The 27906-nt window shown below is 45.0% G+C and overlaps 1 protein-coding gene across 6 annotated transcripts in view; it reads left to right on the top strand.

The window, feature by feature from the left end:
• CRACDL (CRACD like) overlaps positions 1-16752 on the top strand; it is a 130315-nt gene extending 113563 nt beyond the window's left edge. For 5 of the 6 annotated variants that reach the window (XM_032352016.1, XM_032352022.1, XM_032352018.1 and 2 more), the window contains 3 exons: positions 13730-13902; positions 14929-15073; positions 15922-16752. In XM_032352016.1, coding sequence (XP_032207907.1) covers positions 13730-13902; positions 14929-15073; positions 15922-16064 — 461 coding nt within the window. In that variant the 3' untranslated portion in view covers positions 16065-16752. The remainder of the gene's footprint in view (positions 1-13729; positions 13903-14928; positions 15074-15921) is intronic. The other variant, XM_032352021.1, reaches the window with a different exon arrangement.
• Positions 16753-27906: the final 11154 nt, after the last annotated feature.

Here is a 27906-nt window from a genome sequence, read left to right as displayed (position 1 = left end):
TAGGGATCACAGATGAGCCCATGAACTTTAAAACAAATAAATAGGAAATACCTAGCTTGAGTGTGAAAAGAAAAGAAAAAAAGCCTCAGAGACTTTGGAACAATGTTAAAACATCTAACATTCATATCACAGGAGTTCAGGAGGAGAAAAAAAAGATTTGAGCAGAAAAAAATATCTGAAGGAACAGTGACTGGAAACTTCCTAAATTTTTGAAAAACATGAATTTGCAGATCCAAAAAACTCAGGCAAATTATTTTTGCCTTTGTTTTAAAAAAGCTGTATTTGCATAGGTTTATTTCATCTTCTCAACAAATGGTTCTGGAACATATGAACATCCATAAGCAAAAATAGGAACCTTGACTTAAGTCTCACATCATGTACCATGATTAACTCAAAAGGGGGTCAATGAGTTAAATATAAAGTGAGACTATAAAATTTTCAGGAACTTTAGGAGAAAATCTTTGGAACATAGGACCAGGCAAAGAGTTCTTAGACTTGATAGCAAAAAATGATCCATAAGAGGAAAAATGGATAAATCGGACTTTACCAGAACCAAAAACTTTCGCTCTACCAAAGACCCCATTAAGAGGATGAAAAGAAAAACTACAAAATGTGGGAAAATATCTGCAAACCACATATCCAGTAAAGGACTAGTATCTAAAATATACAAAGCATTCCCAAAAAAAGTCAACAGTACAAAGCCAAAAAATACAATTTGAAAATGGGAAGAATTGGGAGCAGATATTTCACCAATGGAAATATACCAACAGCAAATTATCACATGAAAAGATGTTCAAAATCATTAGCCATTAGAGGAGCAACAGTTAAGACTATAATGAGATATCCTTACATATTAGAATGGCTGAAATAAAAAAGCTAGAATGACCAGATGCTGGAGAGAATGCAGAGCAATTGGAGCTCTCATACACTGCCTGTGGAAATGCAAAATGGTGCGGTCACTTTGGAAAACAGTTTGGCAGCTGCTTACAAAATTAAAAATACAGTTACCTTGTGACCTAGCAATTCCACATATAAGTATCCCAGATAAATGAAAACTTAGGTGCACACAAAAGCCTGCCACATGAATGTTTATAGCAGCATTATTCATAATTACCAAAAACTGGATGCACCCCACATATCCTTCAGTCAACCAAACAATGGAATATTACTCAGCAATTAAAAAAAGAATGAACTGTCAGTACACACAATAACACCTTAAATGCATATGCTAAGTGAAAGGAACCCGTCTTGAAAGATTACAAATTGTATTAGTCCATTTGTATGACATCTGGATGAGGCAAAACTATAGAGATAGAACAGACAAGTAGATGTCAGGGGTTAGGGGTATAGGTAAGGTCCCTACAAAGGAGTTAGTATTAGAGAACTCTCTGGGGTGTTGACATTGTTCTGTAAACTATTTGTGACTTTATACAAGAATCTAAGTGTGTTAAAACTCCTAGAACTCTTTAACAAAAAAAGTGAGTTTTACTCTATGTAAATTTTAAAATAATCTTTTAAATGGCATAAAAAAGTGACCATCACCTCTTCACCCCTCTCTGAACCTCAGAAATCCCACCCACAGAAAGAACCACCACCAGCTCCTTCTCGTGCCTGTTGCAGTCAGTGCTACATCATTATCAACATACATAAAGAGGCACATGAAACTTTTTTTTTAATCACAAAAATGCTGTACGTGTTGGCTCACAATTTGTATTTTTACTCCACCATAAGACATGGGTCTCTTTTCTGATCAGAATGAGTCACTTAATCTCATTCCCTTTAAGGGCTACGGAGTACACATACTGTATTTTATTTAACCATTCCGAACTGAAGGGCATTCTGAGCGCATTGAGTTTTGTGGGTTTTTTTTTTTCCTTTTGCTGCAATAAACATTCTTATCTTTTTTATCTCAATGGAGTCACACTTTTGCTTCTCTAGGACAGATTCTTAAAAGGGGGCTTTCTGACTCAAGGGCATACACAGTTTTAACAGACAGCTTCAGATTGCCCCCCCCCATTAAGGTGGTACCAGTTTACACCTCTTGGCACAGAATAGAGACTTTCTCCCCCCTCTCATCAGCATGAGGTGTTGTCAGTCTATCTGTCACTTTTTTTTTTTCAATCCGATGGATGAAAATGTCCTCTTTGGTCAGCAGGTCCTGGCCATGCTAACGTGGAGTGCCTTTATCCTGCCCCTGAGTCAGCCCTCCTGGTTCTTAACCCACCACAGCACCTACCTACAACTCTCTCTTTCCCGATGTCGGTCTAACCATGGAGCTTTCCTCTTTAACCCTCTCTGTGCCTTCCCACTATATATGGGAATAAAAGTTAGATGCCTGGGGAAGACATTTAAGGCTTTGTAGATTCTGGCCAAGGTCAACATTTCTGCCTTCCTAAGTCTGCCTGCTAACTCCTTCACTTCTTCTGACATCTCCAGCCCCACCCCTGCCACCAGCTTCCCTCCCCACTCTGCACACACCCCTGCTTGCCCCCGGCACACTCCGCATTCTTGAACTTGATCTTTAGCCCCCTGAGCATATCCACGGTTTTGTTTTTCTCTGTGGAGTATCCATGCCGAGGGTCTCCTGGCCTACAGTGGTGTACAGTGCCATGGTTTGCAGGACAGCAAGGGCAAGGCACGGGGTTGGGTGGTAAGATTGAAGAGTGTGGATATGGAGGTTTTACTCCAAGGTCCCCCTTTGGGGGCTGTGGAATTCTGAGCAAGTGACTTTCTTAACCTCTGAGTCTTCATTTCCTCCCTTGTAAAATGAAGTTATTACTAATAGTAATACATGGGACAGCAAAAGCATTGTAACTACAAAATGTGCTGCAGTTTCCAGCGGCACAGTCATGTTTTCCTAAGGGTGTACCAAAATATCCTCATCTGAGCTGCATAGAACAGTTGCAGAATGGGATTCTCTCTGTCCGGTTTAAACCAATGAAGGCACCAACATGGGAATACAAGACCCCAAAGAGTAGGTGTGTGCAGAATATAGCACAATAGAGACTGTTTCTCCCTGCTGTTATCAGCATGAGGTATTGTCAGTCTATCTTTTTTTTTTTTTTCAATCCAGTGGATGAAAATATCTTCTTTGGTCAGCAGGCCCTGGCCATCCTAATGTGGATACCAGGAAGATACTGAGAATCTTCTGGTAACCATCCAGGGGCAGTGTGATAGACTATAGGACATCAGGGTTATGCCGTGCTCTAAAACCTTTGCTCTAAAACCTGGCAGCCCAACCCTAGGGTGTGGAGGGGCAGTGCCCCCCACTGTCCGTCTGCCGCACTAAAGTCCCACTTTCGAATGCATGAAGCACTTTTCTCCAGGGCAGCCATGAACATCATGTGGGAACTGAAGCCCTCTGTGTGCTTAGCCCAGGGCTCAGTACAGTGGGAGACAGGTGGGCTTGAAGAGAGAAGGCAGCATCTTCATGACAGGAGGGGGCAAGTGTCCCGGGCAGAAGGTGCCAAAAGCCAGAGGGGTGAGGCCAGTCCAGGACTGCAGAAACTCCAGCGGGGATTCCCTTGGAGTGGATGTCCAGATACAAGGCAGGGGGCACTGGCTGATTTCTGGCAGGACTCGCCTGGAACAGGGACATCAGCCCAATTCCAGAATTGGACCACCTGGTCAGTCAGGCCCTCTGTGTCATCCAGAAGGCATCGTGGGCTCTCCAAGCCTCCCTCAGGCCAGACACTTGGAGCAGCATTGAAATCATTGGTTCCCAGTTCTTGCCGCAAATTGGGGTCATCACCTCCACGGGTTCAGGTTGATGGGTGCAGGGGGAGCCCAGACAATGGAGTGATAAAGGCCCTATAGGTGATCCTGATGTGAGGCCAGGGGTGAGAACACCTATTCTAGGGCAGCGCTTCTCAAACTTACAAATGTTTGTGAATCTCCTTTAAATGAAGATTCTGATTCTGATGAGGATAGTACTGCTGGTCTACAGACCAGCATTTGAGTAGCAAGGATCCAAATCTGTGTTATCCAACATGGAACTGTTAGCTTCATGAGGCTGTTTTTTGTTTTGTTTTTGTTTTTGTTTTAATAAACTCAACGTGGGGCTTGAATTCAGGACCCAAGATCAGTTGCATGCTTTACCAACTTGAGCCAGCCAGGCGCCCCACGTGTGGCTGTTTAAATGTAAACTTAAATGAATTGCAATTAAATTTGAAAAATCAGTTCCTCAGTCACACTGGCCGCATCTCAAGGATTCAGCAGCCCCGTATCTTGTGACTAGCCAGCAGCACAGGGATCATTTCTACCACTGCAGAAAGTTCCATTAGATGGCCCTGATTAGGGGCAAGTAGCAGTCTGTAAGGGTTGTGCTCTTCCCATAATACTTTCACCTGTTTCTCGGTGTGTCCGTCTCCCACACTACATCAGCTTCCCAAAGTCAGGGTCTGCCCTAGATTTACCTACCGCTTAGACTCAGTATACAGGTAAAGAATGACAGTAATTGCTAATGTGTATTAAGCAGTCACTAAGTGCCAAAAATCATTATATGCTTTCCATTTTAATTTCCAACAACAATCCTATTTTATAAATGGGAAAGCCGGAACGTAGCAAAAGAACTTGCCCAAAGAACATAGCAGGTGACCTGGGGAGGGGAGTTTGGTGCCATGTCAACCTCCCCTGCAGCTGCGATCTTCACTGTTATGCCGTACTGTGGTGGTTCTCAAATGGGGGCAACGTTGTCCTCCAGCAGACATTTGGCAGTGTTTGGAGACTACTTGATTGTCACAGCTGTGGCAGGAGGGAGACACTACCAGCATCTAGTGTGAGGGGTTGAACATATCGCAGTGCACTGGACAGCCCCTAATACCAGAGAATCATCCAGCCCCGAGTCTCAGTAGTGCCAAGGCTGAGTAACTATTGTTTGCCACTCAGTGAATAAGTTATCATGGGGAGAGAATGGTGTATAGGAAAGAGGGAGGGGTTATAATCCTTAACAGGAGATGGTCTGAGATATAGTGAATGAAGAGTAAAGACAAAGCCTGTGTTCACGTCCCAGCTTTGTTACATATCAGACATATATGATCTTGGACAAGTCCTTTTTACTCCATGAGATTCTGTGCTCCTGTCTCTTACATAACAAGGAGGCTTGCGAGGGTCATTAGGAATATGATATTGCTCTGAAAATCAAGACTGAATAAACCCTAGCCGTGAACATTTCTTGGATGGGGAGAGATTTCTCTACCTGTCCAGGGCGAGTGAGGGAGGGCCAAGGGATAACAGAAGAAGGAAAATCTAAGCCTGGTGGACAAGGGCCATCCCTAAAACTAATCACTTGTTCTCCAGTGGCCACTTGAGGCAGATCTTAGAGAATTCCAGCTGTCCCTGGAGACCCACAAGGAATCCAGGGTGGGTTGTTTGTGGACATGCTGAATTATAAGGGAGTGCCATGTAATAGAGTTTCACTCCTTCTTCCCCTTCATCTGCTGTAGCTCAAAATTATTTTCAGATAAGCAGTGCCTTTCTATCCCCATATCCTTATAAGGTCTCAGTTATATTACCTGGCAGGTAACAGACAGCAAGTGTCTCCATGGCCAGAGATGGACTTTGGCCACTGCCTTCTGCTCAGAGGCTGTTTTAATTGCACAGCGACAGGTGAGCAAATGAACTTTGAGTCCAAGCTTGTACATCCCAACTCTTTGTCCTTGAGCTTTGTCTCTGGCTTCTGGGGTCTCCACTTTGAGATGAGGGGATCGGGCTGGACAGCTTGGGAATGTCTGCCAATCTTGCCCTTGCACACTGGGTATCTGTACCAGAAATTAAGCAAAGGGCTTGGCAAAGCATCTGATGCCTCGGGTGCCCCCAATAAATGTGCCTGCACATGACCAGGTTCCCAAACTCACACATCCAAATCCAGATATGATTCACACATTGGTTTTTGTTTCTAAATGTTTTTTTCACATATTTTTTACCTGGGAGCAATAGAGCCCTAAAGCAGTTGTAACTAGTGCCATAGCAACAAGAAGAAGAAAAGCAAAGCAGACCCCAGGCCCCCACTGGGGGAAAGACTCACATAAATTGCCACTGTGGAGGCCTGTAAACACCCCTGCCCTTGGGCAAGGACTGACCACTCCCCACTGGGGAATATGCTGTATTATCAGACCCTCATGAATGCTGGCATTGGGAAGCCTTTTTTTTTTTTTTTTTTAAGATTTTATTTATTTATTTGACAGATCACAAGTAGGCAGAGAGGCAGGTAAAGAGAGGGGGAAGCAGGCTCCCCGCTGAGCAGAGAGCCTAATGCAGGGCTCCATCCCAGGATCCTGAGATCATGACTTGAACCGAAGGCAGAGGCTTACCCCACTGAGCCCACCTAGGTGACTCGGGAAGCCTTCTGACTCCACTGGCCCTTTCCCTAGGCCTAATCACTTGTAAAACCGTGACACCCTGAGAGTTAGCAGTATTGTTTGACCGAGTGTGCCCCACTTCAGTGAGCAAGCGTGACATGCTCTGTGGAGACTGACTATGATACCAGGAAAAGGGGGGGCAGTCCTGGCCCTCATAGGCTCTCACAGCTTATGATATAAAGAAGCTACCAGGACCATTTAAAAAAGCAGTGGCATTTTTTTTTTCCTGTCATGTGGGAAAGAGATTGTGAAGATTGTGAGAAAGAAAATCTGTAGGTCTGAAGGTGGGTCTCAGGAGCTGGGGTGGGGAGGAGATCCCCGCAGTGCCTCCTGACTGAGAGGAGGGAAAAGCCGGGAGGGCAGTTTGGCCCTGGTGGCCGGGAAGGAGGTTTCCAGACACAGTTGCTATCTTCTTGAGAGCTCCCTTTTGCCATCAGGCTGTGAGCTGTGTTTAGAGAGATCTGTTCTCTGTCTTGCTGAGCTGTGGAGTCTTATTTTGGAGAGGAAATGGAGGAAGGGGGATTCAGGGTAAACCTTCAGAGGCTGGAGCTAAGAAGGAGGTGGGCTGGGTGAGGAGGGACAGCAGTAGGAAAGGCAAGTGGTCCAAGGACCTCCTGGTGCTTTTGAGGGCTGATGGGATATGAAGAGGATGGAAAGTTTCTGCTGACGAGGGAGGGGGACATCCTTGGGAGAATGCCGGCCTCCTCTGGCAGTAGCCTTGCCTAATTGCAGTGTAGAAACAGCTCCATGGTGCAACCTTGCCTTGTTTCTGTATCTGGACAGGCAGCTGGACCCTTCCTCCTTGCTATCCAAGCACCAAGTGAGTCCTGATGATCTTAGATAGTTTTTGTGGGTTGTTTTGTTTGCTTTTTCTAAGAATGATACACGTGCAAAGCAAGGCACAGGTATGTGTGCAGCTCAATGAATTTTCACACACCCAACACCCCGGACAAGAAACAGAATGAGACCAGTGCCCCAGAGGCCCCTCATACTCCCTGCCCCAGACTCTGGAACTCATTCCTGGACCATGGACCACAGACCACGGACCACATGTTAGCTGTTGAAAGGTCCCTCTATTGCTGATTACTCTTTCAGAAGAGCCTGTGCGCTGGGCCCTGGAGAGAAGTGTTAGCTTAGAAAGAGCCTTCCTGTCTATAGACTCAGCACCTGCCATGGCCTGGTGCCTCGTGGGCATTAATCAGGTACAGCTGATTCTCATTATTTAGAGTAGTTACGCTCCATAAAGTTGCTGTGAATACTGAATTAGTGAACACCAAACCACTGCTCCTAGAAGAAACAGAGTAGAAATCAGAGTTAGTGAGCCTCTGATTACATTTTGCCAACTGATCAGCACATAACCTAGTTTTATGTGTGTCTCTGTTTAAAGACACCGTACTATATGTATTATTCATTAATTACCATCTAACTCACAGCCAGCAAAACCGAAAGCTCAGCCCTGATGAGATGAACTTCATCTGACGAACGTATTTTCTTTGTGAGGCTGCTCACAGTCTTCTTAGCACATTAGCAGTAGATGTGGGGGGTATTTTAGACAACAAAATTACAAAAAAAAAAAAAAAACCCACAAAAATGCAAAAAATGTGGCACTAAGTTTACGGCGAAAAGGATATTTGTTTATAGTATGAAAGGAGAAACAGGAAAGAAACAGAGTCCCCTTGTTTGACGTCAGCTGGGACCGTGCTCGCCCAGATATTCAAATTTTTCACCGCTCTGCACATGTCTGCAGATGACCATGAAGGGTCACAAGAACCCATCTGGGCATTACAAATACATTGTAACGAGTAGGCGAATTCACAAACACAGAATCCACAAGTAGTGAGGACCAACTGTATTGGTTGAATGAGAAAAGGAAGGAATGGCAATTCGTTTAATTTGGAGGTAGAACTAGAGCACAGCCCTATCACACATCATTCCATGAAAAGCCCTTACTTCCCGAACGCTCAGCGCTGTGTTGAGACAGATGCTGACATGAGAATTACAAGCCCAAGTTCTACTATAAGATCGCCCAGCCTGGCTCACGGGCAGAACTGGTGAGGAGCGACTGCAGACTTAGCCAGCATGTATTGATCAGGCACTGTCTGTGTAAGCTGAGACCGACAGTCAATCAATAAATGCTTTAAAAAAAAAAAAAAAAAAAACCCTCATCTTTCATGTGGGAAGCCTGGCATAAATCCTCAGCATAGATGAGGCCCCACATGTCTCCAGAGTCCGGGATGCCACCCCGACTCCAGCAGTCCCCATCATCGCCCCCATGTAAACCAGAGCGGTGGCAGAGGACCTGGAGGGGAGACTGAGCCAGAGAATGTTTGCTGTTACTGCAGCACCACAGCACGGTTCTGGCTGCTTCTGGCTGTGACAGATGTTAACGATGCATGCACTTTAGAACAGAAATCTTAGAGCCTAAACTCAGGCCTTTCCTTCTGCAAAGAGTGTTTTGAAAAGCTGGGAATGAGCCGTTGATACGTATTTTTAAGATGACAGCATAACGGAAAAGGATTCGAAGGAGCGTGCCAAAGTGTTATTTAGCACAACTCTCCTGGGTTATTGATTTATGGGAAACTTTCTTCTCCTTCTTTATACTTTTATCTGCTTTCTGAATTTGTACGGTGTGCATGTGTACTTTTATAAACAAGGAAGACATTTGAGGAGACAAGGACACACACAGCATCAGGTTAACGTCTGTTTGAACCGTCACGGACCGTGTCCTTGGGAACCAAGAGTCAGCCTGGCCCCCTGCCCAGGCAAAAGGCTGAAGGACAACCCAGTGCTTGCTTTGGGTTTTCTTTTGTTTTGTTTTATCACAGGAGAGGACACTGGCAAAAGGCTTCCTGGCCGCCATCCTGTCCTGGCTGGAATTTGACCAAAGGCTGCCTCTCTCCTCAAGCAGCAATAACAACAACAGAGTAACAACAGCACCCGCGGCAGGGCAGCTCACCCTCTCTGGCTCACACAGAGCCAGACGCTGTGCTGAGTGCTTCCTGTGGATCATCCCATCACATATTCACCATCACATAGGAGGCAGGGATGGTAGATGAGCTCGTGCAATCTTCAGTCCCGCTAAGAGGAGCACACGCTGCTCCTTTCCTCATTTTACACTAAAATTGAGTCACAGAGAGGTTCTGGAATTTGCCCAAAAGCACCTTGCTAGCCCGAGGCCTTATTCCTAGACATGGAGGCCCTAGGGCCGCATCAGTAGCTGCTGTTTCCTGGCCCCAGGGAGGAAGCAGTCCTCATTACCACAGCCTACTGAACCAACCCCAAGAACAAGAACGCTTGGAAATGAATGCTAGAACAATAAATATACTTTTCAGACTAAACTCTTGAGGTGGGAGAGCATATCAAGAAAAAGGAATCTGGAGAAAAGCTTATGTATAAACTCATAGCCTCCCTCTTTAACAGAACATATCCTCAAAATAATAACAACAAAAAAAATTGGTTTCCCCTACCAAGTTGCCCTCCTATGAAATTAAGTTATTTAAGGCAAGCTCTGTGGCTGTCTCAACTTCCTGCATCGAGACCATTCTGTCTTCCGGAAATTTTACCCTACATATGCTGTGCAACAGGTCAAGTTTGCAATCTTTCTTTCCAGGGGAGATGTGTTTGGGGGAGTCCCTCTCCTTTGGGCTCTCAGTAAGGGAGATCACACAGATACAGACATGAACTGATAGTTCTCTGTGTGTGAGAACCGTTCCTGGGCTGTCCATGGTAAACCCAGACATAACTGACAGCTTACAAAACCTCTTGTCACTTAAGGAGGAGAAATTGAGATGTCAGAGCCCTTTAGCCAAATCCCCAGAAGATTAAGGTTGTCTGTGTTGAGGCAGAAAGAAGTAAACAAAGGAGTGTTTTCATCTCCTTTTATTTAATCTACTGCCACATCTATATTATCCTGGGATTAATGACATTTTGAACATGCTTAATCTCAGAAGCTATTTTATGGTTGAACCTTGACCCTACAGTATTCATGCTGTAGAGCTATCACCTAGGAAGTTTTTTGGCATCTGAAACTTGTGTTATCCTGAACACTACCTGTGTCTTCGATGCCCTTCTCCTCCCATTCCTTGTGGAGTATGGCACATGCACCCTCCCTCAACCCTTGCCCCTACTGTGGCGCCAAGTACAGGGAAGGGTGTGCAGACCACCTGGGCCTTCCACCACAGATCAGAACAGAGTCTCTTCCAGATGCTCTGTCTGGGCGGACCTGGGACAGGTACTTATGTGGGTTACATGAACCTCCGGGTGGAATTGCAGCCTCTTTAAACCCTGGTACAATGGCAGGATGCTTCGTGGCTTTTCTCCCTCCTACCCCGGGGTCTGGAATCTCGCCCACCCCTCCTCCCTGTGCCCTCCACCCAGGAGGCTGCCCCTGGACCGTCCTGTGAAAGGTAGAGGCTGTCAGGGTCCGTGTGGCCTGCTTGCATTCCTGACAAGGAGCAAAGTGGGCAAGGACAGAGTACAGGATACAAGGAAAGGCCATTTACTTCCAAAAGAGAAGTGATTGGTGAAAGATCTTGGCCTTATGCCAGGCCCAGGTTTGGGGAGGCTGCCGTTGTAGGTCACCTGATCCCACATTGGTCCAGGACAGGTGCAGCACTCACTCACTCCCATGTGTCTGCCCGTGAACGCTGGAGGCATGTGTCCACGCTTACACACAGAGGACACCCAGAAACGTGGCTGCCCGCTGACAGGCAGAACAGAGGCCCATGCCCCTTCCCTGCTTGGGATGAAATCTGCCAGCATTCTCTCAGTGTGAAGAAGGAAAAACCACCTCTTGCCTAGCCTGACCTGGTTGCATTGTTTACAGGACTGTTTCCGTAAGCACACTGGACAGAAGAACAGGATATGCCCCTGGTCCCCGAGGACCCCCAGCCTCAGTCTGCCCTTGGAATCCCCTGCCTTGCCGTAGACCTCCCATCAGCACGGTCCATAGGAGTGCCACAGAGCCCCTGTTCTACAAAACCTTTGCCAGTGATTTTTTAAATACTTATTTTGGCTCAGATAGTGTTTAGGATTTCATCAGACCTATCTTGTGCCCTTGTGATGAGAGTGATATGTATGTCCATGGCACAACACAGATCCAAGGGTCTAGGGAGCCACCCAGAGCACTCAGAGATGCTGCTCAGCCTCCACTTTAAAACTTAGGATGGGAATTTTCTCTCTGTGCACACTTTGTCTTGACAGAACTATTCAGAATATTTTGGTGGCTGAGGTAATGACTTTGAACCCATAGTGAAAGCCCTCTCTCCGGTAGGCCTGTGTTGTGGCAAAGTCTCGGGGAGAATGGTACCATCAGACATCTCCCTTGGGCCAGGAGGGAGCAAAGCACGACTGTCACTGAGCGTGAGGAAGAAATCAAAGGAGAAGTGGAAAGAAACCTGTTTAAGAAAAAAATTAAAGTCCAGAAAGACCATGAGGACTCCCTGGAATGAGGGATTGAGATTAAGGGATGAGAAATGCAGACTTTCTGTAAAACATGGAACCGCCTTGTGTGTGCCCGACATGCATTGGGTTCTCTGGACAAGAGTTCTAATAATAAATAAATGAGCTGATATTAGAACACTGCAGGGTGCATAGTCTCTGGGGTGTGTCTGTTGAGTAAATAAGAAGTTCTAATGACCAAAAGCATAGATCGGTGAGGTAGACGGTGAACGAGCAGACATATTTAGCACCAAGCTGTGAGGAAAATCTCTTGAGAGTCACAGAAGGATTCAGAAAAGGAGAGCATGTTCAGCTAGGCTGAACAGAGAAGGCTTCATGGAGGAGGCAGCATCTGGACAGACACTTCATAGGCAAACAAGGATGATTCTGGAACAGGGTGTCCAGTCCCTCATCACCTCCTAGACTGTGGCCACAGCCTCCCTCCTCTCCTTCTAGCCTCCCATCCCTTTCCAGTCAGACTCCTTCTCCACACAGTCTCCAGGGTGTCCCCTTGGCTCAAACCCCATGGCTCCCCATGATGGACAGGAGAAAGACCAAGTAGACCCTTCTCAGTTGGCCCGTGCCTGATCATTCAGCCCCTCACAGCCAGCCTGCCCACAACTCTGCCTTCTGCCCCCCTCACCTGGGAGACCTTTCCTTACCCCTCTGCTCAGCCTGGAAGGTTCCTTCTCCAGGTCCCAACCCAGACACCACTTCACCTGCCACGTACCAGTGTCAGGCCCTTCCTCACCCAGCACTTAGTAAACTCTAGCATCTTCCAGTTTCCACTACAGCTGCTTATTTGTATTTAGTCTCCCCCAATAGACTGAGATTTTGACAGAACAGACAGTTGGTGGTTTATTTTTCCACCTTAGCATTTAACACAGTCCTTACACATTAACCCTGGAAGGAGGGACGGCAGGAAGGATGGAAGGAGCAGGGGGTTAGGCAGGAGGAGCAAGAGAGCAGAAATGTTGGGCTCTGGCTAACAGAAAGGATTGTACACTTAGAAGTAGTCTGAGAAGATCCGAGTGTTGAAATCAAGCATGGAGCAGAGAACATTTGGGGGAAGAAGAGATGAAAGTTAAGGTCAGGAGGAAGGAGGAATTCCCAGGTTTGGGAGCAAGAGTCCTGGACAAGGACCTGGAGAGGGCATGCCCACGGAGGGCAGGCCTCCAAGCAAGGTTATGCAGCTCCATCAGTGCTGCGAGGGATAGAGCAAGCTGGATGGAGAATAGGGAGACCTCAGGATTTATGGTTTAGCAGTCAGGTAGATGAAGAGAACAGCATTTGTTGTGTGGCCCCATCAGGAGTTAGCTGAAGAGACACAGGCCGAGGCCACGGGAGGGTGGAGAAGAACAGAGGATGGTGAGGCTCAGTGGAGACTGTTCCTTTCGAGCCCTGGCAGAGCCAGGCACTTTGCAAAGCATCAAGGAGGAGAGGAGAGCCAGGGAGAGCCTGAGGAGGCAGGAAGGGCCAGGGGGCGAATGGAAGAGATGGAGCGGGACTCCCTGGGGGCCAGTCCAGGGGGGTGGAGGCCCCAGGGAGCAGCCAGGAGAGTGGGAACCATTCCCAGCTGTCCAGGCCAGGGAGAGGTCAGTGTGTGAAGCCAGAGGCCCTTCCCAACTCTGACATGAAACTGAAGCTTGCCAAGCTGTGGCTGCTGTCCCCTCTTTGGGGCAGCTGCATTTAATATTTTGTGGCTCAGACTAGAGGAGCATCATCTCTCTGATGCATCTTTAAGTGAGAAAACCAAGTCCCCTAAAGAAAAATAATAGTCTCTCCAGAAAGGCTCCCGGGTTCTCTTTCCTCCTGCCTCACCTATCCCAGCCTGCAGCCCCTCCGTGCAGTGTTCTCTGTGTGGGAGAAGCCAAAGGTGAGATGCGACAGGGGCTGGGATGTTTTGCGTAACCTTGTGTCTTTACCCACAGAGAAGGGTCCTCCTCCTGCAGCTGAGGGCCAGCCTGCACCACCCTGGATCACCATCGCTCGGCAGAAGCGACGAGGGACCTCAGACCAGCCCCCAAACCAGGAAGACAAGCCTGGGGCCCGCACCTTGAAGTCTGAAATAGGAAAGCAAGCCAAGGCACCCGAGAGAGCCCAGGTGCTTAGAGCAAATGCTTTCTGTCTCTGTAGGTACAGGAGGGACCAGGCAGCTGGAGCTGGGGCCTGGCACCCCCACGCATTCTGTTTGGTCATCCCCGGGACCCTTGCCTGTGATGATTGCTGATGTCTGCCCCCTCTGTGTGCTGCGCTGTTAGAAGCGGCTGGATTGCTGAGGCAGTGGACACAGCCCTCTTCTCCCTGCCTCCTAGGCAACACAGCTCAGCATCAGGAGACATGGAACGGGGTAAAAGAACTTCTCAGTTAGAAGCTTGGAGACCATGTCAGCAGCTCCATCTTGGCTCGTTGTGTGGTGATGGCGAGCCCTGCTTTTATTGCTCTGCTGGCTGCCTGCTGGGGCTCCTTGTTCCTCACCTTGAGCTGGAGGGCTGGGACCTGGGTTTCTGCTTCGCACTTGGGATGGAAACAGTGTTCTCAAACCCAAGCAACTACACTTAGAAGCAGGATGAGACCCACAGCTTTTGTATTCCCCTGAATAGCCACCATGATAAAACCATAAGCGTGTTTCAGCCATGTGAGAAAATGAGCCTGAACCTGCCATAGGACCTGCTTCCCTTCATTGGAACAAAACCTCCATCGTACCTAACTTGAAAACCTTCCTGCAGGGAAGGGAATTTATAAAGCCAATTAACCCATCATCTTGGTTTGGGGCATCCACCTTCATACCAGGTATCACAAATCTCAAAACTATTTCGCTTTGACACAGTTCACTCTGACTTTTAAATAGAATCCCTGCCATCCAACATGTGGGGCTGAGGCCAGTTGTGGGGATAGAGCAGAAGCCATGATGTCTGTGTGGGCTGAACACAGGACCCCACATGCCATCTGAGTTTGCCATTCTAAAGGCCCCTCTCAGCAAGGGCACAAGTCAACTCTGCCAAGAGAGTACCAGGGGCACGACTCATCTTTGTCTAGAAATGCCGTAGTCCTTTGCCTTTCGCTATGTTTTCCCCCTGTGGGACTCTCGGGTGACCAAACAGTATGCATCTCTCTTGTGTCTTAATAGGAGCCCATGAAGCCAGCCGACTTCATCCGCAGCAAGTCTTTCCTGGTGGCTCCTGCCAAGCCCTCTGGGGACCGGAGGCAGGGGACAAAGCTCTGCCTCCAGGAGGGGCTGCAAAGAGGAATCTCGTTGTCCCATCAGAACTTGGGTAAGAAGCCTGCAAGCAGTACCAGACACTGAGATGCTTTTCCAGGATTGGTCCTGCACTTTTTGTTTGTTTTATTTTCTTTTTCCAAATCACTTTGCCACATTGATTTTTTAAACAGCTTTTACTGACATGTCATTTAGGTGCCATAAAATTCACCTGTTTTAAATGTACAGTTAAGCAAGTATATATTGACAGTGAGAATATATTTACTGACATGTACAACCATCACAATCCAATTTTAGAACACTTCTCTCACCCTAAAAAGAAACCTTATGCCCATTTACAGTCATTCACCATCCCCAACCCCAAGGCTAGGCAACTGCGAATCTACTTTCGGTCTCCATATGACTTGTCTTTTGGGGACATTTCTCATAAGTGGAATCATAAAATATGTATTCTTTTGTATCTGGCTTCTTTGACCAAGCATAGTGTCTTCAAGATTCATCTCTATTGTCGCATGTATCTGTATCTTTAAATTTATTTTTCCCTGTGGTAAGACACATATGACAAAATTTACCATCCTAGCCATTTGTCAGTATACAGTTTGGCAGTGTTAAGAATATACACACTGTGGTGCAAACCAATCTTCAGAGTTCCTACAGTTTTATTCTGGAAGTTTCTCTCACCTCACTGTGTTGCTGGAACTGTTTTTGAGCCTGCTGTTCTTAAGACTTTTTATTATATAAATTATTCTATGCCTAAATCTTCTTTACATGTTTGTGCATTAATGGATTTTACATTTGAGACCACAGTTAAGACCTTGACGTATATTTTAAAGAAACACAAGAGGCTTAAGTGGAAATCCAAACTCATTTCTCATGTTTCTGTTTGTTTTGTCTTCTTTCCAGCAGCTCAGTCTGCAGTGATGACGGAGAAGGAATTGCATCAGCTGAAGAGAGCCAGTTATGCCAGTGCAGATCAGCCATCCTGGATGGAACTTGCCAGAAAGAAATCTCAAGCTTGGAGTGACATGCCCCAAATTATAAAATAGGCTGACAGCCTGCTGCTAAAGAATGTCCACTTCCTTGACGGGTCATTGAGTCAAAAACTTCCGGTAAATCAAGGCAAACAAACTGTGAAACTGAAGAGTGATTTTATCATCAAGTTAGGGGAGAGCGAGCTTGGGGAAGAGGAAGGAACCAGGCCAACAAAGACAGACACACAGCCACAATCCTGGGCCAGAGGTGCCCTAAAACAAGAACACCATTGAAAAGGGCCAGGAACAAGGTCCTGTGCCCAAAGGTATGAATGTGAAGCTTTGAGAATCGCCTTGATAAAGAGGGCTCGGACAGGAAGAGAGTGGCAGTGAACCATGAATGCCTACGTCAGGAGCGCCTGCAAGGTCAGAGGAGAAGGTCTTCCAGGAGAACGTGTGTCTGTGCTTCCACCTGAGATCAACCTGTGTGTCTGGTTCTCGTCTTGCCTGTGGATCCCATCTTCTCCTTTCATGTTCACTATTAGGCATGACATTTTTGGTAAAACAGGGATGCCGTTTCCAAGAGCAGCTATAAAACCGTCTTCCTGAAGATAGTCACTCTACGAAGGAGTGGAAGGAACATAGCCGGGTTCATCAATTCACAGACTCTTTCCAAAAATAATTTTTAAACTTTTCCACAAGGCATCTGTGTCCTTAACCATTGCACAATGTATTGCCTGTTCAATAAAAGGTTTCAAACATGCCTCTGTCATACGCGTAAATGTTCTTTCTTGGAGAATGCCCTCCAGCAACAAGTGAAATGCAGTGTATAGAATTTCTGTGTGTGTGTGTGTAATTCAGTGTGTGTGTACTGTAGAATCTCAGTTGGATTGATCTGGGGTTTTTTGAGATTCTTCTTTTTTCTATAAAATTTCAGTGTTATTTTTGGAAGATAATGTGGGGTATTTTTTTTCCTGTTTTCATCTACTTGGTACAACATTTAAAAATATAAAATTTCTAAAAAGTTGTAATTCTTGAGTATCAAATTAATCTAACCTGCACATTTCTGTTGAAAACTAGGTTATCAGTGTATTAGCCAGGATGACCCATGAATGTAGAATGTGGAGAAGCCAGCAGAGGAAGAGTGTATATTTAGGATCTCAGAATTGTGTCTCAGTTATATAATACCTCTATTTTTAAAAATATTTCCAATTTGTTCCTTTGAACAAGCTAATCTTCATAAGAATATGTACAGCTGGGAGCACGTAGCCACCAAAATCAGTAAGACTTTATAGATACTATAATTTGATTTTATATACCCTGAGTTCTATTTTTATTGTACTTTGTATCCTCCTGAATAATTATTTTTCTAGCTGTTAGAACTACACTTGATCTTGATGAGCTAGAACTTGATCAAGACTTCCTTTATTGAAAAAGTCCCTGGATAGCTCTTTTTTTTCCTAACCAGATTAATTTATTAATTTCAGTCTCATAGAGAACATCAATATTGAATGCCATGGTAAATGTGCTCTAAACAAAAACTCTGTCCATCTAGAATTGCTCCAACATCTTAGACATAAATAAGTTTAACTAGGAAAAAAATTTGTTGGCCATTACTATCCCAAACCACCATTTCCCTTATTAACAGAATATTTCAGATGAACAATTTTGAGGCAGTAGATTTGACCATAAGATCAAAAGTTCTTGGTTCAGTTTATTCAAATAGAGAATGGTATTCTCTGTGTGTTTCAGGGCTTTGTTTCATACTCTTTGGCACCTGGTAAGTTATAAGGTTATAGATTTTTAAGACACTGGGAGAATTCAAGGCAGGAGCAGGGGGTGGCGGGAGGTTAGCTCTGTATCTGCCAGCCCCGTGCGTGAAGGTTGTGATTTTCTGCCATCACAGGAGAAGCTGAGACAGTGGCCAAAATTTCGAGCTGCTGAACGAAGTCTAGAGTGGCAGCAGAGATGGTCCAAGTCTGCAGGGAATTGCCACGCTTGGTTTTCCTGACAAGAAAGAGTGAACAGTTACTGAGCACCTCTTGTATGCCAGGCACTGCTCTGAGTGCATCATAAGTATAACTTTTAATTCGCTCCACAATCCTTTGGGAGTAAGTGCTTATCTCCACTTTGCAGATGAGGAAACTGAGGCACATTAAGGTTAAGATCTCACAAGACTGCTCAATGAGTGAGTACCCAGTAATTGACTCCAGCCTTTCAACACTACCTTTCAGCGACAACCCCATTTTCAAAAATCTATGTCCTCGAAAACATAATATAGACAAGGGAGTCCTGAATTTGACCTTAAGGGCTCTTGTGTGGCTGTAGACTGAAGGTTCTGTCTCTCCAAAATTCATGTTAAATCCTAACACTCAGTGTGATGGTATCAGGAGGTGGGGCCTTTTGGGAGGTGGATCAAGTCTTCAGGGTGGATCCTTCATGAATGGGATTAGTGTGCCCTTCTAAAAGAGTTCCCAGAAATCTCCCTGCTCTTTCCAGTATGTGAGGACACAGCAATAAGACAACTCTCTATGAACCAAGAAGAGGGCTCTCATCAGACACTGGATCTGCCTGCGACTTGGTCTTGGACTTCCCAGCCTCCATCAAGAACAGTGAGAAAGAAATGTTTGTTGTTTATAAACTATCCAGTTTATAGCAGCCCTAACAGACTAAGACACAACGTGTTTTAGAGACAAGCACGGACCTCATGATGCTTCTCTGGGTGACTGCGTTCACCCTTATCCTTCAGTTTCCAAGAAGGACTGGAGAAAATATGAGGGTTCTTTCATAATTTTTCGTCATGAGTACCTACACGAACTGTGATTCATTCTTTCACTCAGTTGACAGTTCTGTGCAGTTACTTGACCAGGGTGGCACACTGGTGAACAAATAGATAATATGCATTCTAGTTGGGGAGGGGAACTAAATAAATAGATAGGAAACATGGGGAAAACAGCAATACCTGAAATAGCCTAAAACAGAGGGACTTTGTTGTGGCAGAAAGGGTTATTTGAGAGTGGGTGGATAGGAAAGGATTTGCTGAAGAGGCGACCTAGTTATAAAAATGAACCAGCTATGCAGAGATCTAGGGGAGAGCACTCTGGGCAGAGGTGACAGCTCTATAAAGTCCCAGGCCCTCAGACCTGGCATGTTCAGGAAGCAGCGTAGCCAATATATACAGGACAAGGTGCAGATACCAGGAAGCAGGCTGGATCAGTTGTGAGGGGCCTGGCAGGCCATACGGGGAGAAGGATTTGTTCTAAGTTCTTTGGGAAGTCAATGATGAAAAGTGATGGGAGGTGATGTGCTTTACATTCTAAGAAGATGGCTGTAGGTTCTAGGTGAAAATGTATCGTATGGGGGCACAGGTAGAAACAAATCTAGAAGCCTGTTCCATAGTCCATGTGGGATCATGGTGGTCTGGTTTAGGTATAATGATGGAGGCAGAGAGAAATGAATGATTCAAAATACTTCTTTTATTTTTAAGATTGTATTTATTTGTTAGAGAGAGTGAGCACAGGCAGAGAGGCAGGCAGAGGCAGAGGGAGAAACAGGCTCCCTGCTGAGCAAGGAACGGGATGCGGGACTCAATCCCAGGACGCTGGGATCATGACCCGAGCCGAAGGCAGCCGCTTAACCAACTGAGCCACCCAGGCGTCCCTCAAAATACTTTTTGAAGGGAGGATAAAATCTATCATGATGATGGGTTTGATTTAGTGTGAAAAGGAAAGGATAGAAGTAGATAGAGATGACAGTCAAATTTTTGGCCGGAGCTCGAGATGAGTAGTGATATCATTTACAGAAATGGAGTCAGGGGAGTAAATGCCACAAAAAGGAGTTCACTCTTGGACATTTTTTAAAAATTCAACTGTAATTAACATAGAGTGTTATGTTAATATTAGGTGTACAATATGATTCAACAATTCTATACATTACTAGTTGCTCATCAAGATAAGTGTGCTTTTTTTTTTTAAAGATTTATTTATATATTTATTTGACAAAGATCACAAGTTGGCAGAGAGGCAGGCAGAGAGAGAGAGGAAGGGAAGCAGGCTCCTTGCTGAGCAGAGAGCCTGATGCGGGGCTCGATCCCAGGACCCTGGGATCATGACCTGAGCCAAAGGCAGAGGCTTTAACCCACTGAGCCACCCAGGTGCCCCAAGATAAGTGTGCCCCAAGAAGTGTGCCCCTTCATCTAGCTCACCCATCCCCCCACCCACTTCCCCTCTGGTAACCACCAGTTTGTTCTCTCTAGTTAAGAGACTGTTTTTCTGCTTGTCTCTTCTTTTCTGTGTTCATTTGTTTTGTTTCTTAAATTCCACATATGAATGAAATCATATGGTATTTGTCTTTCTGTGACTGACTTAATTCACTTAATTATACCATCTAGATACATCCATGTTGTTGCAAATGGAAAGATTTCATTTTTTCTTATGGCTGAGTAGTATTCCATTGTGTATATATACCACATCTTCCCTATCCATTCATCTATGGATGGAGACTTGGGTTGTTTCCATACCTTGGCTTTTGCAAATAATGCTGCAATAAACATAGGTGTGCATATATCTCTTGGAATTAGTGTTTCCAAATTCTGAAGGTAAATACCCAGAAGTGAAATTAACTGGATGATATGGTAATTCTATTTTTAATTTTTTGAGGAATATCCATACTATTTTCCACAGTGTCTGCACTAGCTTGCATTCCCACCAACTGCACTGGAGTTCTTTTTTCTCCACATCCTCACCAACATTTGCTAGTTCTTGTCTTTTTTTTTTTTTTTTTTTTTTTGGCATAACAGTATTCCTTGTTTTTGCACCACACCCAGTGCTCCATGCAATCCGTGCCCTCTATAATACTCACCACCTGATTCCCCCAACCTCCCACCACCCCCGCCACTTCAAACCCCTCAGATTGTTTTTCAGAGTCCATAGTCTCTCATGATTCACCTCCCCTTCCAATTTACCCCAACTCCCTTCTCCTCTCTAACTCCCCCTTGTCCTCCATGCTATTTGTTATGCTCAACAAATAAGTGAAACTATATGATAACTGACTCTCTCTGCTTGACTGATTTCACTCAGCATAATCTCTTCCAGTCCCATCCATGTTGCTACAAAAGTTGGGTATTCATCCTTTCTGATAGAGACATAATACTCCATACTGTATATGGACCACATCTTCCTTATCCTTTCGTCCGTTGAAGGGCATCTTGGTTCTTTTCACAGTTTGGCGACCGTGGCCATTGCTGCTATAAACATGTCTTTTTAATACTAGCCATTCTGATAGGTATGAAATGGTATCTCATTATGGTTTTGATTTGCATTTCCCTGATGATGAGTGATGTTGAGCATCTTCTCATGTGTCTGTTGGCCATCTGGATGTCTTTTTTGGGAAAATGTCTATCATGTCTTCTACCCATTTTTAAATTGGATTATTTGTTTTCTTGGTGTTGAGTTATAGAAGTTCTTTATATTTTTTTTAATATTAACACCTCATCAAATATGTCATTCGCAAATATCTTCTTCCATTTAGTAAGTTTTCTTTTTTGTTTTGTTGATGGTTTCCTTCACTGTGCAAAAGCTTTTTATTTTGATATAGTCTCAATAGTTTAATTTTTCTTTTGTTTCCCTTACCAAAGGAGACATAGTTAGAAAAATGTTTCTACAGCTGATGTCAGAGATTCTTCCCTATGTTTTCTTCTAGGGGTTTTATGGTTTCAGGTGTCACATTTGGGTGTTTAATCCTTTGAGTTCATTTTTGTTTGTAGTGTAAGGAAGTGGTCCAGTTTCATTCTTTTGCTTGTAGCTGTCCAGTTTCTCCAACACCATCTGTTGAAGACAGCCTTTTCCCATTGTTTATCTTTGCCTCCTTTTTTGTACGATTTTGGACATCTTAGTTTTCAGATTTCCATTAAACGGCTAAGTGGAAATACAAAATAAAGTCGTATAGCTGGAAATCATCAGCATTTAGATTGGATAGGGATTTTAGGGTGTGGAAAAGGAAGAGAAGGCTCTCAGGATTAACCCTAGGATAAACCAACGCTTCAGGATCTAAAGAAAGCAGAGCCAGCAAAGGAGACAGGAATTGTCTATGAAGGAGGAGGAAAAGCAGGCAAGAGAAAAAGTGTTGGAAGGAAGAGGGAGGAATCAGCTGTGTCGGCTGGGATCTAAGAGATCCAGCCAGATGGGAACAAGAATGACCACAGGCTTGGGGAACATGGAAGTTATAGGTGACCTTGACAAGAGCAATTTCAGTGGCATGCTGGGGACAGAAGCACAAGTAGAGTGAGTCAAGGTTAGCCAGCCTGTTGAAACATCAACTGTATTCAACTTTCAGAATTTTACTGTGAATGGGAGAAGTGGCACTAGAAGGGGGAAGGGGTGTGTGGCCAACAGAGGGTTTGTTCATTTGTTAGAAAAGACAAACAAGAGTGTGTTTATGTGCAGAAGGGAATTAATGTGTAGGAGGAGAGAAGGAAAAATTGCTGAGGTAGGTCTTTCTGAAGCACACCTTGCCTTTCAGAACTTTCCCACAAGGATGAATGCCTGCACTTGTGGGCGGCTCTTGTTCCTAGAGATAGGAGCTCCAGGTTTTGATCCAGCTGCTAGCAGAGGCCCAACTGTGATGACATTGTCCTGGTTATGTCTTTCCCCTGCTTGCCCTGGGTCTTCCATTCCCACAGCCACCTTCTTTCTTAGAACTCATGCATTTTTATTGCTGTCCTCTCCAGAACTTGGCTCTTGGCAGTCTGCAGAAGAAACCCATGCACACCTGACATTCTTTGGTCAGGTCTACTAAATATTTGAGGGTAGAGTCACACAGCAGAGACCTATCCCAGGAGCCATATCCCTCTCTAGCTTCCCAGTCCCGCAGCCCACCCTCACCATCAGGACAAATTGTTCCTGGTTGTCTTGAGCACCTCAGGTCTGCCTTCCATCTCTCACATTCATATACCACACTAAGAGGCTTATCAGAATTTCTTCAAAACAAATGGAGTCATTTCGCTGAGGAATTTTTTTTTTTTAAGATTTTATTTATTTATCAGAGAGAGAGGTGGGGAGAGAGCGAGCACAGGCAGACAGAATGGCAGGCAGAGGCAGAGGAGAAGCAGGCTCCCCGCTGAGCAAGGAGCCCGATGTGGGACTCGATCCCAGGACGCTGGGATCATGACCTGAGCCGAAGGCAGCTGCTCAACCAACTGAGCCACCCAGGCGTCCCTTGCTGAGGAAAATTTTGATGAATAAAATTGTCTCCACTTCATTCAAGCCTATCCTTTGGTTAATGTTTAAAACCACCAGCAGCAGGATCTGTGGCTCCTGGGAAGTTACTGTGACTCCATCCATCCTGAGTTGTCATGCTTCTTTCCTCAAAGCATCCATTTTATAGGAATCCATATGAAACCCTGGAGATTCTCTCCCTCCAGACTTCATACAGGCTTGAATAAGTCTCAGTCATTGTCTCTAGCTTGAGCAAGTCTGCCAATTGCAGGATAACCAAGGCTCCCTCAACCACACTGAGGAGAGGCTGCTCATCTCTTTCATAGGTCAGAAGTCATCAAGAAGAAGAAAAAATTACTGAGTAAGTGCATGTGTCTGTGAAATATTAGGAAAAATACAATTGGTGAGGTGGCTCTAGATTTGCAACAGCTTGAAGAGGAAGATGGAGGAACAAAAAAGATGGAAAACCTGAAATCTTTATATTGGATCCTGAGAGAAAAGAATAGAGAAATAGTCCTATGGCAGCTTCAGTGGTTTTAAAATATATCTATGAATTCTCTAACAATCCTGCCTTCAAAAGTGGAGTCTAATTCCCCTTCCCTTGAGTGTGAGACAGACTTCATTCCCATTTCAAACTCTAGAATGTAGCAGAAGTGACCGTGTGAGGCTTCCAAACACAAGGTAATGGTAGACATTGCTGCCTTTACCTTCTGGACTGTTCTTTCTGAGAGAAGCCAGTCACCATGTCTGAAGAACACTCAAACACCCTTTGGAGAGGCCCAAGAAGAAAGAACCAAGACCTCCTGTTATGGGCTGAGTTATGTCTCCCAAAACTCATATGTTAAACTCCTAACTCTGCCCCCGGAACTTGGAAGCTCTAACTCCACCCCCCCCCCCCCCCCCCCCCCCCCGTACCTAGCAGGTGACTGTTTTTGGAGATAAGACCTTTAAAGAAGACATTAAGTTTAACCAAGGTAATCAGGGTGTGTCCTAATCTGACTAGTGTCCTTATAAGAAGATGAAGTTTGGACACAGATATACACAAAAGGAAGACCATGGGATGATATAAGGAGGAGATGGCCATCTATAAGCCTCCAAATAAATGAATCCAGCCAACACCTTGATCTCAGACATCTACCCTCCAGAACAGTGAGAAAACACATTTCTCTTATTTAAACCACCAAGTGTGTGGTGCTTTTGTTAGGGCAGCACAACAAATTAATACACCCCCTGCCAATCACTAGCTTGCGAGCCATGTGAAGGAGCCACCCTAGAATCAGCCCCTCCAGCCCCAGTCAAGCCTCCAGATGACTGCAACCCAGCTGACGTATTGACTGCTATCTCACAAGAGATCCCAGGCCCGACTGTCCAGTGAGGCTGCTCCTGATCCTGCCCACTGAAATTGTTAGGTCATAAATGTTTAATGTTGTTTTAAGCTACTAAGGTTTGGAGTTACATAGAAACTGGTACCTAACACAGTAGTTTCATATATTTTTTCCGGGTCTTAAAGTGAAAATTCCCTTGTTTTTAAGTTGGTATTTTACTTGAGGTTAACCATAAGCACAGTGTGAGAGAATTTTACTTAATACCTCCCAAACTTCAGTCTGTCTTAGGGACTGCAGCAGAGATAACTGGTGGGGGTGGGGGGAGGATGCACCAAAGACCTGTGATCCCCTTGTGTAATATGAAGTTGTTTCTAGAAGCAGGTGTCCAGCCAGTGACTACATCTCCAGCTGCAGCCGTCTCCCACCCAGCACATCCACCTATATGTAGGACCCTGTCATTGAGTTCTGGCTAAGGGACTGTGAGTGGCAGTGATGTGCATCCCACATACCAAGCCCTAAGTTTCTAGAGAGAGCTCAGGAGAGGACAAACAAGAAGACAAGGAAGTATCCTGTGCAAGAAACTTCAGAGAAAGGAGATACGATATTAAGCTCAGAAAGACCAAGGGGAGGCAGGAGAGGCAACTTCAGATGTTTGAAGAAAGAAGAGGAATCAACTTATTCTGTGCAATTCTACAGGGAACAAACCAGGACTAGAAATAAAAGCTCAAGAGGAGGACAAAGATGTTCTAACCATTATTCTTGTCCATCATGGAACAGATACCCAGCCAGGAGTGAAAGCTCCCTGACACTCAAAGTGAGCAAGCTGAGGGGGAGAACAGCCGTCTCTCTGGGAGGCTGTCCAGATCTTCACCTTGGCAAGGAGTTTGGACCCAGTGGCCTCCCCAGGACTGGAGTTACCCTGTGTCTGAAACATGGAGCAGTCTGAGGTAGGGCCTCCTACATTAGTTTTATAATGTAATTACATTACATTCCTCTTAATACTAATTATTATCAAGAAGTAATCATCCAGAAAATGATCCAAATGGGCTTTTACGTAGAATGTAGTTGTCCAGAGTGCTTTGAAAGCTTTTTATTACCAGGAGAAGGAAGCCACGCAGAACCAACCAGTCAGAAGATGGGATCTTCATGTTTCCTCTCTATGGGTGAACGTGGTGAGGGCAGCTATGCAGATCTGCTTCCCCAGCTGCACCCCTTGAATTGTCCCATCAGTCTATTTAACTCCTAAGTGTAGGGAAATATTTAAGACCAAATAGCAGAAATAATGCAGGATGAATTCATGCATTTGGGGTAATAGCACAGGTGTTCAGGCAGTGGTTGACATTTGCTTTATATGCATTGTCTAGCATCCTTCCTGCCTTCTCCATGGGGAAATTATCCTTATTAGCATGGAAATAAAGGAGAGATATGTTTGTGATGCCCAGAAGATTATTAAAAACAACAGCAGTCAGGCTGATGGTTGGTGTTTGCTCATTAACCTCCCCTAAGAGCACCCTGAAGTATTTGCAGAGAAGCCAGAAGCCTCCAGACTCACATGCCTGTGAGCAAGAGCAGCCCTCCCTGCCCAGAGCCTGGTTTGACAATTGCTATTACACTTGCAGAAAAACAGAAATTCAACATTTATCCCACAATCTAATAAAGAACAACTTGCATCTGAAAGATCCCCCACAAGGATAAGAATTCTGGTATCAAATTTAGAAAAATGCAAAATGCTACAGAGACAAAGGAAAATAGAGGCAAATCACTAGGGAGTCCTTTAGACAAAATAAACCCAATCTTTCAGAAGCTGAAACCTTTAAATGTAGATGCTCCATATTTCTTCCCTAAGGTAGGGAAAGAGGGAATGGATCAGATTGTTTTCCTTATCACCCACACCCACGCCCTCATCTACCGTCTTGTCTGTAAGGATCAGGCACTCCTGCCAAGTGAGCAGCCCTGGCTCCAAGGAGGTCATGATGAGTGGAAGGCAACCTACCTCACATTGCCCTATCCTCTCAGAGCTCCAAGCATAGCAGGAGTTTACAAAGGAGGTGGGGTCAAGTACTAACCTCAAAGTGGCCAGTTTACAAAGGAGGTGGGGTCAAGTACTAACCTCAAAGTGGCCAGTTGGCAGTGAGGTCCAAGCAGCTCCTGTCCTTAAAGGCTGTGGTTCTGTGCATGCACTGACTGTAGTAGGTTTCCAGACGTTTTCTTCTATTGTGAACTCTTCCTACAGGGCACTGAGCTTGCAAGCTATTATAGGCTTCATGATCTCCCCCCAAATTCATTGGTCAAAGTCCTAACCACCAAGTCCTCAAAATGTGGCTGTACTTGGAGACGGGATCTTTAAAGAGGTAATTAATAAATGAGGTCACTTAGGGTGAGCCCATATCCAATATAACTGGTGTCCTAATAAGAGATCAGGGCACACACACGTGTGCACACACACACACACACACACACACACACACACACACATACACATACACACAGAGGGAAGAAAGACCATGTCACAAGACAGGGAGAAGATGGCCATCTATAAACCAAGGAGAGAGGCCTCAGAAGAAACTAATCCTGCCGATATGTTGATCTTGGACTTTTATTCTCCAGAGTTAAGTGAAAATAAATTTCTGTGGTACTTTGTTATGGCAGCCCTAGCAAACTAATACACAAGTCTAGTGTGGTCTGTATTTAGGGTTTAGAGTTAAGTTTACAGTGGTTTGAAAAAAAGTATTGAAAAGTGGGAAGTGTACTTTTCCCCCCACTTTAATTTTCTTTTTTAAGAATCATGATAATGCATGGAGCACTTAGGAGGCTCAGTAGGTTAAGCCTCCAACTCGTGATCTCAGCTCAGATCTTGAACTCGGGGGTATGAGTTCAAACCTCACCTTGGGCTCCATGCTGGGCATAAAGCCTACCTGAAAGAAGCAGAGAAGGGAGGGAGGAAGGGAGGAAGGAAGAAAAGAATCAAGCTAATGTGTGCAGGGCACCTGGTGGGCTTAGTCATTAGAGCATGTGACTCTTGATCTTGGGGTCATCAGTTCGAGCACCACATCTGGTGTAGAGATTTTTTTTTAAAAGGATAATGCACATAATTTTTAAAAACCATAACCTGTTTAGTAATGCCAGCAAACTTCTTCTGTAAAAGGCTAAATAGAGAATATCTTGGGCTGCAGGTCTTAGAGTATCTGCCACAACTAATCAGTTCTGCTATTGTTAACACAAAATCAGCCATAGGTTATATAAATGAGTGTGACTGTGTTCCAATAAAACTTTATTTACAGAAATAGGCAGCCTGTCTGGGGCCATATTTTGCTGACAGTTGAGCTGCAAGATAATATGAAATGAAAAACCAAAGCTTGCATTCCCAGAGGCAGTCCC

This window comes from Mustela erminea, chromosome 7 (assembly GCF_009829155.1).
Source record: "Mustela erminea isolate mMusErm1 chromosome 7, mMusErm1.Pri, whole genome shotgun sequence".
NCBI lineage: Eukaryota > Metazoa > Chordata > Mammalia > Carnivora > Mustelidae > Mustela > Mustela erminea.
Note: the sequence above shows the minus strand (reverse complement) of the source record. Positions and strands in the feature narration are given on the sequence as shown.